At 58.6% G+C, this 11,767-nt stretch overlaps 1 protein-coding gene across 3 annotated transcripts; it reads right to left on the bottom strand.

The window, feature by feature from the left end:
• Nucleotides 1–1,266: 1,266 nt before the first annotated feature.
• LOC122700049 (mitotic spindle positioning) lies at nucleotides 1,267–11,742 on the bottom strand. 3 transcript variants are annotated; one of them, XM_043912590.1, is made up of 5 exons: nucleotides 11,577–11,742; nucleotides 4,835–6,690; nucleotides 4,120–4,250; nucleotides 2,695–2,733; nucleotides 1,267–1,935 (listed from the first exon to the last, which is right to left on the bottom strand). In XM_043912590.1, the coding sequence occupies exons 2-5, from the start codon at nucleotides 6,630–6,632 to the stop codon at nucleotides 1,846–1,848; spliced, it is 2,058 nt and encodes a 685-aa protein (XP_043768525.1). In that variant the 5' UTR covers nucleotides 6,633–6,690; nucleotides 11,577–11,742; the 3' UTR covers nucleotides 1,267–1,845. The 3 variants fall into 3 exon arrangements, with proteins under 3 accessions (XP_043768525.1, XP_043768526.1, XP_043768527.1); XM_043912591.1 differs by having other exon boundaries at nucleotides 11,564–11,670; XM_043912592.1 differs by lacking the exon at nucleotides 11,577–11,742 and adding an exon at nucleotides 10,229–10,268.
• Nucleotides 11,743–11,767: the final 25 nt, after the last annotated feature.

Below are 11,767 nucleotides of genomic sequence, written 5' to 3'. Positions count from 1 at the left end.
AAACCAGGCTGTGCTGGTTTAAGCCCTCTGCTCCTGCTTGTTCCAATCACCTCAGGAGACTGGCATCCCTGAGGATGCCAGAAGCGGGTCCAGGGGGAGCGGCCAGTGGGCACTGGGGTGGAGGAGGAGCAGATGTGGTAGGAGATGGGGGAGGAGCCGGTGAGGCCCAGGTTGTATTCAAGTCCCCAAAACTGCCTTCCTAAAAGGCGGGGGGTGGGGGGGGGCACATTTGGTTCCTGGGGCTGGAACGGAATAGTGGGAACCCCAGAGAAAAGTGTACCTTGGACCAGGCAGAAGGCATGCTGCTAGGTCCAGTGCTTCCCCAGGACACAGGCCCCCTCCTCCCTCAGGCTGGGGTCCCCTAGACACAGGCCCTGCCTCCTCCCTCAGACTGGAGCCCCCTGAGGGCAGAGGGGCCCTGCCTCCTCCCTAGGCTGGGGTTCCCTGAGGACAGTTCCCCTCCTCCATCAGACTGGCATCCCCCTGAATACAGACGCTGTCTCCTTCCTAGACTCGGGCCCCCTTGAGAACAGGGCCCTCTCCCTCAGCGGATCTGTTCTGCCCTCCGCAGCCCCTCTTGACCTCACTTACCCCCTGCCCCGGGGACGCCCTCGCCTGCAGCCTCAGCTATTTTGGATGCACCGCCTCCCCGCCCCGCGTGGGCCGCTCTCAAGAATAGCTCTCAGAATAGCTGTGGCGGCTTCCCTGTGGCCGCCTGCCGGGGAGGCGCTGGAAGTGGGCAGGGGCCGTGGGGGGGAGGGGGCAGCGGGTGGGGACAGACCCTGCTGGTGGGCATCCCCAGCTACTCCTAGTCTGGAGCCTGGGGGTCCGGGTCGGAGGGGGAGGAGCCGCCGTCGGGGTCCCTCTGGGGTCCAGGCGCAGGTGCTGGGGTTTCACCCCTGAGGTCCGGGTTGGGGAAGCGGAAGAGGTCTATCGCTTTACCCCCACGCATGGAGGAAATCGAGGCAGGGCAGGCACACAAGCGTCAGCACTACCGGGTCATTCCCGGGAATGATCTCAGCGGGAGTGGTGCCTGTGGTATATGTGCGGAGCCTGATAACTTGGACCCTCTCCAACGACCGCCCCTGAAGCCAGAGGGGCTGGGGACCCAGCAGGCGCTGAAGAAGCGCTCTGAGAGTGACTGACGGGGCCACGTGGGAGAACTGAACAATCACTCATGAACCAGCACTACTTGAGCACCTTCTGTATGCCTCACACTGGGGAGGGGACAGTGATGTCACCTGGAGAAGTGAAGCAGGGGGAGGCTCAGGGCATGCCCACTCCAGGCAGGGACCCCAGGGGCTGCTTTATTTCAGGTAGGACAGAAGCCCCTAAATCGAGCACTTTTCAATGCCCAGGGCTGGGGAACTGTCCCCATGGGATCCCATAACGTCAGAGCTGTGCTGGGTGTGCTGCAGAGGGGGCTATGAAACCCTCAGATTGGGGCGCTCAGGCCTCCTCCCTCAGACTGGAGGTTTCCGAGGGCTGGAGCCAGGCAGGTCTTCCCTGTCAGTTTGGGACTTCCCAGAGGGAGAAGGGTTAGGGTGTCTCTCCTCTCAGACCAGCGGAAATAATTATATCAGGAGGTGAGGGGACCAGTCTCTTTCCCCCCAGGACTCAAGAGCATTTGGCAAAATCACAGGAGCAGAAGGAGTCATCCAAAAGCACAGCAATTTCTCCAGGAAGATGAAAACGGGAAAGAAACCCCACACCCCACAAATGCATCCACCCTTGGGACTGTCAGCACGAGACGTGTGGTTCTCAGGTGTGGATGTAAATGGGCACCTAGGTCCTAAGGCAGGGACTTAGCAGTTCCCCAGGGCCAGGGCAGCGCCGGCCCCCGGCTCAGTCCTCGTCCTCGCTGGCGTAGATCCCGGCTTCCCAGCGCTCTGCCATGGCGTTCCTGTGTCGAGTCACCCGTGTGGCCTCTAGAATCTGCAAGAGGAGGCATGGAGTTTCCTTAGGGCTCTAAGCCCCCAAATATCTCCCCCCACCGCTAACCCCTAGGAGAGGCCTGGAGAACGGGTAGAGTAGGACCGCCATCTCCTGTTTCAGACCCTCCACTCCTAGTAACAGTGCCAAGGAATGTGCTAACTCATGCTGAACCCCACGGGAGGGAAATGCCCGGGCCTGGCATTGTGGACTCAGATCAAAATGAAAGTGAAAGTGTTAGTTGCTCAGTCGTGTCAGACTCCTTGTGACCCCCATGGATTGTAGCCTGCCAGACTCCTCTGTCTGTGGGATTCTTCAGGCAAGAACACTGGAGTGGGTTGCCATACCCTTCTCCAGGGGATCTTCCCAACCGAGGGATCAAACTCAAGTTTCCTGCATTGCATGCAGAGAAGGTTATAAATGTATTCCACAAAACCACTGAGGTAGGTGACCTTCTATACACTCTCAGGTGGACCCCTCCCTCAAAGAAAATATCCCTGTCTTGGGCCAAGCCTGCCCCAAAACCATCTCCTGGAAAGGCAGCAGGTGGACCCTCTTTCCACAGTCTGTGACTATGGCAGGCATCAAAAGCAGATCACAGAAAAGTCCACCTCAGGCAGACACTACCAATCAAGAAGATACCAGGGCAAGTACCCACACACAGAAGAAAGGCTTCCCATGACCCTGATGCCAGGGGATGGGGGGCACTGATGCAGGGGGAGGGGAGGAAGGCCCAGGTACTCGCCCCAGGAGCACACTCACCTCCGAGTTGACATCATCCAAGGGGTTGATGCCGGCATACTACAGAAAAGGAACACATGTTAGTCCCCCAGGCCTTCCAGCCCTCCCCACTGGACTCGCTGCACAGTCACATTTGGGGCAGAAAGGAAGGCCTTCCCTGCCCACTCTGGTCCCCCAAGTGCTCCTCAATCACCCGAAACTCAGAACCACCCACCATGCTGTTCCCTCATGTTGGCCTCCTCACTGAAGCATTGCCCATCATTAGCAACTGTTTTCTCTTTGTAAACATCATAACAAAGACAATTGACATTTACAGAGCTCTTGCTGCAGCCAGCCCTGCTCTAAGATTCTAAGGGGGATGTTCTTATTATCACACTCATTTTAAAGGGGAGGAGACTGAGGGTCAGAGAAGGGCAGGGTCTTGCCCGTCACATAGTCAGCAAGCAGCCGGACTGGGACTTGAACCCAGGTCCCCAGGCTCCACTCTGCCCCAAACCACTAGGCCAGACTGGGAGCACCACATGGGTAAGGCTGGAGAGAGTGTTATTCTTTGTGGTGTAACAGTTCCTGTCCAGAGAGGAGACAGCCTCATGGTTACAAATGTAGTGTTTGGAGTCAGGCCTAGGTTCAAGTACTGGCTTGGGAACTCAGGCTATATGACACTGCATGGGTGCTTAGTCACTCAGTCCTGTCCAACTCTTTGTGACACTGTGGACTGTAGCCCGCTAGGCTCCTCTGTCCGGGATTTTCCAGGCAAAAATATTGGAGTGGTGGAAAAGGAAATGGCAACCCTTCCAGTATTCTTGCCTGGAAAAGTCCATGGACAGAGGAGCCTGGCAGGCTGCAGTCCATGGGGTTACATGCCTGAGCACACATGCATGAGGGTAGAGGGAGATGGGTTGGTAGCAATAAACTGGTAGAACTTAAAAAAAAAAAATCAGAGTGGGTTGCCATGCCCTCCTCCAAGGGATCTTCCCAACCCCGGGTTCCGACCTGCATCTATTACATCTCCTGCATTGGCAGGTGGGTTCTTTACCACTAGCGCCACCTGAGAAGCCATGTATGACCCTGGGCACGGGCAAGTATGGCTTTCTCAACAAAAGGGAAACAAAAATCCCTCCAGGTGTTAAAGGCATGGTGCTTGCAGAGCCCTGAGACATCCATCATGTGATGTGGATAATAATCAGAAATGATGTTGATGGTAATAAACACATGAAAATAATAAGGATCATTTTGATAGACTGCCACTGCTCTCCTCCAAGCAGAGCTCATCCTCAGCCTTTGGCTCAGGGGTAACAACCTCATGGTGGGGACTCTGCTTATACAGCCCAGACATGAAGAGAAACTTGGTTTATCCATTGTTCACTTCACCTGAACTTCTCTGCCCCTAATGGGGAGTCAGACCTCAGCCAGGCCTCCAGGGGGATGGCAGAACTCAAGACTCACCCACTGTTCCTTCTTCTTTCTCTGCTGGAGAGCATCCTCGGCTGGGGCCTCCACCGTCCACACCAGGTCCGAGTGCAGGTGGATGGGGGTGAAATAGTGTGACTCAGACACTGAGTAGCTGCCTGTGATGCCTGGTGGGGGTGGGGGAGGGGAGAGGAAGGAAGGAAAGAGCATCAGGGAGGGTCCCAGAGTCTCCTGAGGGCATAACCTCTGTGAGAACTCAGCCCAAGAGACTCAGATTCTGGCTGAGAGGCTGGACCAGTTAAGGAGACGAATGAATGGACAGACAGAGCAGACAGCTGGTTGGGAAAACTGATAGACAGATTGATCAGAATAGCCAGTCAGGAGAAACTGGATCGACAGATGGGCTGACCATGCAAGGAGAAAAACACTAGAAAGTGACACAGGGTGGGGGCAGTTCACATTGACAAAAAGGAGCAATTGATCGAGAGGCTAGAACATCTGTAAACCTCTATGCACCTAACAACAAAGTCTCCAAATCCATAAAGCAAAAAACTCAAGGCAAAGTTAACATCTTTCTCCAAAATCTACTGCTTCAGCAGACAGACAAGTGGACAGACCAGCCAACCCAGGTAGTGGATGAAGTCCCCCAGACGTTCCCCCACCCTCAGCCTCTCCTGGCATCCTCATACTCCTCCTGCCACCCTCCTCTGAGACTCTGCACAAAGCAGCCTTTCCCAGGACCCGTCCTCACCAGATGTGCGGGAGGAGCTCCTAGAGTCGTGGTCACAGCACTCATCTGAGAAGACCTCAGGGTACAGAGCACTCCGCCGCTCCTCAGCCATCTCCCGCTCCCGTCGCAGGACATTCTCCACTTCCCTCTCCAGCAACTCAGATGACTGGGACTTCTGTAGCCTCAGTGCTGGGGCCCCCTCCACCTCCCAACCCCAAACTCGGGGGGCCTCAGCTCTCTCAGGTTCCTCTGGGACTCTGAACCGCAGGGGCCGCAGATGGAAGTACTCCTGTCTCAGGACACTCCTGCTGGCATGCAGGGGTCGCCGGGGGGGCTCCTGCTTCATGCCTGAGAGCTTTGCAGAGGATTCTGAGGGACGCCTCTGAGACCCTGCAGCCTTGGGAGAGCCCACTGGCCTGGCTTCATCTGCTGAGAGGTTGCTGGGCCTGCGGTAGGCGTGGGAGGCAGGGGACTCTCCTGGGGGCGTCCCAGGGCTCAGGTACGGTTGGTAGGCATCAGGTGGGATACGGCTCACCTTCCTCACCTCTGGGGCCGGGCTGGACGTGTGGGCATCTGGGGTCGGGCTGAGGATGGAGTCTGAGCTGTGGACTCTTCGGAGTCTGGGCTGGGGTCCTTCGGAGGACCAGTCGGGTGTGGACGCCCGGCCCGCCTGCAGCCCCTCCCGCCGGTGGTCCTCCTCACGCCGTGACTCCTGAGCAATGTCCCGCTGTACGTAGAGTGATGGACGGCCCCTGTCCCGCCGTGGTGCTGCAGCCAGGCTCACCTTGCTCAGCAGCAGCCTGGCTGGGATCTCCACCAGCTCCTGGTGGCTGGCTGCCCGCTGAAGCCCCCTCTGCTCTCGGAGGTCTGCCTCCCGCTCCTGGGCCAGTCGGATCTCCCGCTCAATGGGCGTCTCCTTGAGGGGCTCTGGGGACTCCTCTCTGGACCGGGAACCGGGGTCCTCCAGGGCTTGGGCACCAGACCTGGTGGGCAAAGGGTGAACCCTCTTCTCTTCCGTGACCACCTCCTTCACCTGGGGTTTGACTGGGAGGACATACCCATTGGCCAGGTGTGGCCTGCTCAGGGCCTTGGAGGCCTGACTTGCCCCTGGTGGGGAGTTCTGAGAGGCCACTGCATTTACATGGGCCATTTTGGGTTGGGGGCTCTGAGGAACCTCTGAATTCACGTGGGCCACCCCAGGTGGGGGGTTTCGAGAGACCCCTGCTTTTGCATGGGCCACCCTGGGCTGGGGGCTCCGGGGAACCCTTGCATTGGCATGGGCCACTCCAGGTGGGGGGTTCGCCTGCTCCAGGTTCAGGAACTGCCGCCTGGCTGCCAGGAAGTCGATTTGCTCCCTGTCGATCTCGTTCTCCTCCAGGGGCATGGACTGTGGTCGGCTGGGGCCCCCGGGCTCCCCGTGGTAAGGGGCACCATGGAGCGTGGCCACCGTGCCACTCTTCTTGACGGCCTGGTCCCGAATGACTGCCTGGCGCTCCCGCTCCAGGTTCTGTGGCTGCCAGTGTGGGGTATCCCTGGCCTCCAGGTGGTAGGCCTTCACCTCCTCATCCTCATTATCCTCTGGGCAGGGTGGCCATGGGGCTGTCCGGCCAGGGAAAACACGCAGGCTGCGGGACGTCCCTGTCCGCGTCATTTCCAGGGAGGCCTCATGGTCAGTGGGCCATGCTGGTGTCTCATCCTGGCTCCAGACACTGGCCATGGGCCCCACGCCTACCAGCTCAAACGTGTAGCTGGTGTCACTGTCGGCCATGCGGGATGAGTGAGGGATGCCGAAGATGGGATATCTGGTAACTCGGTCCATGTTTGGAGGGAGGTCTCTGCCCACCACAGGCTCCCAGGGTGGAGATGATCTGGGCTCACTGAAGGAGGAGAAAGATATGTGGGTTACCAGGTCAGAGAACTTGGGGAGCGCTGTAGTCCCTCTCCCTCCAAGGACAAAGTCCTGACCAAGTGGCCTCTGTGATTGGCTCAGGGATAGGTAAGTGACTCAGCCCTGCCAGTCAGAGCATTCTATACTTGGACCTCTGTTATTTGTACAGGGATGGACATGTGACCCAACCTGGCCAATGACATTAAACTCTGGGACTTTGCAATTAAAGTGGAAAATTGGACCCTCTTCCCCACTGGGTTTGTGAGGCTGATAGGATGAGCCTGAGAACTGTTGGGGAGTCATATTTGCCCTTGAGGACACACCTTGCTTAAGAGCACCCCCAGTTGCAACACAGCACCCTAAAGACATTGTTTCAGCTCCTGGATCCAGCCACACCTGAATTCCTGGGGGCCCTTGTACTGATTAACAACTCGCCCCTGTGTGTCTAACATTTGCAGGCACCCCTCCCACCTCCTCTCCCAGACACTGCACATCCTGTTGGGGGCCAGCTCGCTGGGTCCAGACCCAAGGGGGCCACCCCCCAACAGACTGTCTCTAAGGGCACACACATCTTGAGGTTCCTTCTGTGGTTCTTTGTTTCATCTGACATTTACAGATGGCCCCATCTCTCACTGAAGGATGTCAAGTGGGGAAACTGAGGCTCAGAGAGGGGTGTGACTAGACAGAGAATCCCATATCTGGCTCTCTCCTCAAACTTGCCCAGAGGGACACCTTGTCCCATCCAGATGATTGTGACCTCCGCACCATAATACTTGGCCCAGCTAAGGAGTACCCTGACCCAGTGCCCCAGGGGGCCCAGCCCCACCAGGAGTTGGGGATCCCTCTGAGCACGTCTCCAGGAGCCTTTGTGGAGGCCAGGCAGCTGCTCTCACACCTCCACGACTCCTGGCATCTCCAGGCTGCAGTCTTCCCACCCTGCCCAGGGCACTCAAGGCCACTAGCTCAACCCAAACCCACGAACTCTACAGGCACCAGACCCCAAATCTGACCCTTTCCTCCTCCCTCTGCTGGGAAGACCTTGGTTTCTGCTCTTCCACATTCTCCTTAGCTGCGGCCCAGGGAGTCCCTCCAGATTGTTTCCACCGTTGGAGCCTGTGGCCTGAGCATCCCATGTGTACCTGGCCCAGTACAGCTGAGGAAAGGAAGCTAAGCTGTTCTCAACTTCTCAAGCAGCCCTTGTCCCCATCCTCAGCCCCCTGATGCCACCAAGGCTACTGGGTACATCACTGCCTTTTTACACCAACATGCTTGTAAAAGTGAAATGTGGTTTTAAAAGAAAACTGCAGACCCTCCCTGAGCTGGAAAAGTGACACCAAGCAACCTAAAATCGATCATGGGGATCCATGCTACAATTAACTCGTTCTTATCATGCAGTCTTTTAAATATTGAAACTATAACCAGGAAAAAAATATTTAAAAACAAGCAGGCTTGGGTGATAAATCCTAGGCAAAAGGGCTGAGCCTCTATCCCAAAGACTTGAGAGTGGCCGGGTATGTACATGTCTTTGCAAGGAGAAGATTGTTTAAGGCCTGTCACCCCCCCCACTGCAAGCCATCAGCTCCCTCCCCGGAGCCCAGGTGAGCATCTCCCCCAGTAGCCCATAGTCTGGTACACAGCAAGTGCTTAATAAAGGCTGGCTGACTCTCACTCCACGTGCCCAGGGGCCAGGGTTAGAGTTCATTCAAGTGGAGAGGCAGCTGCCCCTCCAGGCTTCCCCCCTAGCCCCAGCCCACCCTGGAGGGCAGTTCTGGTCCCCACGCCCCACTCCTGGGGAGTGCAGGCATGGTGGGGCTGATACAGAAATGTTTGCCTAGTGAGTGACCAGAGGCTCACCCAGAAGGATTTATAAGCCACAGGGGACATTAACTCCAGGAAAAAGAACTGCACGCCCAGAGGGTGTTGGGTCTCCCGGTGGGTGGGGCAGGGTGGGGGACACATCCCTCCTCAGCCCATTCCTTCTGGGTGATTCACTGAGGCCAGCAGGGTGGGGTCCGTCTTTGCCTGTGTCCTTGGGCAAGTCTCCCCCAGTTCCCTACTGACCCCAGTGTCCCTCTGGATGGTAGGAAGGTCCAGAGCACGCAGCTGCCACCACAAGAGGCTGCTGCCGTGCAGGTTCAGCCTGGTATGCAGTAGGCACCAGATAAATGCTTTCACAGCAGTGGCTGATGCTTTTAATTTTTAAACCCTGGATCCACCACTGATCTCAGAGTGATCCTGGGGCAGGCACTCCCTTGCCAAGCCTCAGTCTGTAAGGTGGGACTGTGCTAGCTCCACATCAGGGCCTGGGGAGGAACCAGGAGGCCTGAGCAGGTGCCTGGCACACGGAAACACTGGGGAAGGAGCCACCTTCCTGGAGGTCTCACAAACTGTGCACATAAGTTGTACTAGCGAACAGAGCCTTCCAACTCCTCGAGTGGCTCCTCCCAAATGGGCATTTCATGCCAGCATTTTGTTGGCCTCTCATGAGAGCCTGTGACCCGGGGGCCATTCTGTGCCCAACATGAAGCAGAGGAAACCGAGGCCCTGAGAGGGGTCACACAGGGAGTGACAGAGCAACAGGTTCTGAAGCTGGGCTGTCACCTCCTCCTCCAGGAAGCTCCCCGGGGTTGCTCCTCCCCGGTCCCAACTCTGTACCCTGTTGATACCAAAACTGAAACTGGGTTTATGGCCCCTGGGCCACATACCTGCTTCCTCATCACTGCAACTGGCCTCCTGCCCTCGGGCAAAGGCCTGCTGGAGGGGCCTGAGGCTCAGACAGGGCCAGTCACACAGCAGGGACAGGCTCTTGGGGTTCCTCTTCTGTCCCTTGGGGCTACAGTCCCCAAGACCCTGGTAGCAGGGCCCCTTAACACACCTGGACTCTGGACCGAGTCTCTGCCTCACCCCCACAGGATTCCAGACACCCTTTCCGACGCTGGACAACCCCCTCATGCTGAGACCGCCCCACCGCCTCCAGTGAACCCCAGTCAGACCCCAGCCCCATGGAGGGGGGTGTCGTAGGCTGCTCAAGCCCTCCCCAAGCAAGCCTCTGGCTGGTGCTAGGCGTCTCCCCAGAAACCCCCGAATTCCCAGAATCAGCGGGGGTGCGCTGTGCCTTGGGCCCCAGGGGTGTGATCAGGCCCCTTCCTTAGAGGGTCAGGGTTCAAGGCCAATGGTTGGGGTCCCGAAGTCCAGGGTGGAGAGTGGGGCCCTGGTAAAGCTCAGGGACTGACCTCTGCTCCCCTGGGCAGGTGCAGCACAGGATGGACATAGACCAGCCTCAGTGCCAGCCAGGGGGCTCAGAGTGAGCGGAGGTGCCCCCAGTCCCTGGAAGCCCACCGAACCCAGAAGGGGCTGGGGTGGGGATGAGGACTTTCTCCCTGCACCCAGAGGGCCCCACTGGGGTCAGAAGGTGCCGCGGACACACAAACCCCCAGCCCAAAAGCAGAGCTCCCCGCCCAAGCAGGACCCCCACCCCCCACCCCCCACTTTAGTGTCCATCCCGCCCTCCTTTGCCCCAGCCTTACCCGTGCTCTCAGCCCCACAGGCTCCAAGCCTGGCTCTGGCTCTCTGGCTGGCACAGAGGCCTCCCAGCCCCGCCCTGGCCCAGGTTGCCAGGGGACAGGGCCCCACCCCGGGAAGCACTCCCTCCTCCCAGGCCCCACCTGGGCTCGAGAAACAAAGTTCAGAGAAGGAAGAGAAAGATGACACCGCTGCAGAGGCTGCCGTGCCACGCTGCACTGCCCCTTGGCACCCAGGGCCCCCGCCCACAAAGCCCGAGCCAGAATTCACTTCTAAACCCTCTGGGCCTCCCCACCGCCTCCCAGCATCGCTCAGAGAGGGGCCATCTGTCTCCCGGGGTCACAGGGCTGGTCCACGAGCCAGCTGCTGTTCCTCAGAGGCAGGTCCAAATCCAAACCCCCACCCAGCCGCCTGGCTCAGCCCACCGTCTAGGGCCATTTCCCCTGAGAGATCCTTACGGGGACCAGCCCAGCATCCTAGTCTCTGGGGATTCAGCTGGGCTTAAATTCAAATCCCACTTAACCACTCTGAGCCCATTTCCTCCTCCAGGAAGCCGGGGACATCACAGGATGGGGGGAACGCCCCTCAACCCACTTCCAATAAAGGGCCAAATGAGGACATAAAGGTGCCAGAAAGCGTTGGGATGGTTGGGGCCCGGGCCCACTGAGGCTCGAGGTGGAGGCGGGTGTTCCCAGCACACAGCTGTGGTGTCTGATTCTTGGCTGAGGTGCAGAAGACCTGCTAGTGCCAGGGGGGCCCTGAGCCTGCGGAAGCAGCCCACTGGGTGCTGTGGTTGGTCCACAGAGAAGGGTACACAGTGGGCTGGGCTTCCGTTCCTGGCCGTGGGTGGGGGATGGGAATCTTTGTCCTGACCTGCCCCTTGGCCAGCTGTGGAGCCCCTCTGAGGAAGAACCTCAGTCTCTTCTTCCATCCGATGTGCCCCTAGCTCCGAATCTGGCAGGACTGCTCACAGTGCGGGGGAAGGGTGGAGGCTGGGTCACCCCACATGCTGGGGCACTCCTGATCCCAGACTGGGGCGACCTCCCCTGCAGGGCTCACACAGCTGCCGTACAGGTGGGCAAGCCAAGGCCCAGAAGGGGTGGCCGCCACTCCTACCCAGATTATGTAGTGAGAGAAGCAGGGCCGGCAGTTTCTGCCCCATGTCCCCACCTGTTTGCCAGGAGCCAGCTTCTCTGCCAAGCTTGAGGGTGTCTGTCCCCCGGGGGACTGTGAGCCCAGCAAGGGGCAGCCTCACAACCAAGGTGGGGTGGGCAGGTGTGGAACCTGAGGGCCCCCAGGAAACAGAAGCCAAGTCACGCCACCGGAAGCAGCCCCCTTACCTCCAGGCCTTACCTGCCCAGGTGCCACACAGGTGCAGGTGGGGACTCCACCAACACCCCTACCCACCGCACTGGCGTGAGTCTGAGGGGTGCAGAGCCGCAGATGGGAGACACCAGTTCCCCTGGGCTCTACCAGGCTCCTTTTAAGGCTGGACCGCCTCGCCTGGGCAGGGCCCCAACCCCTGGCCTGGCCGCACCCTCCCC

Source organism: Cervus elaphus, chromosome 9, assembly GCF_910594005.1.
Source record: "Cervus elaphus chromosome 9, mCerEla1.1, whole genome shotgun sequence".
NCBI lineage: Eukaryota > Metazoa > Chordata > Mammalia > Artiodactyla > Cervidae > Cervus > Cervus elaphus.
Note: the sequence above shows the minus strand (reverse complement) of the source record. Positions and strands in the feature narration are given on the sequence as shown.

Coding starts and splice junctions, on each gene's coding strand:
- LOC122700049 (XM_043912590.1), bottom strand. CDS start 6,632: ATGGACCGAGTTACCAGATATCCCATCTTCGGCATCCCTCACTCATCC. Junction 4,251..4,834: donor GAGCTCCTCCCGCACATCTG/GTGAGGACGGGT, acceptor CACCCCCACCAG/GCATCACAGGCAGCTACTCA. Junction 2,734..4,119: donor GAAAGAAGAAGGAACAGTGG/GTGAGTCTTGAG, acceptor CCTTTTCTGTAG/TATGCCGGCATCAACCCCTT.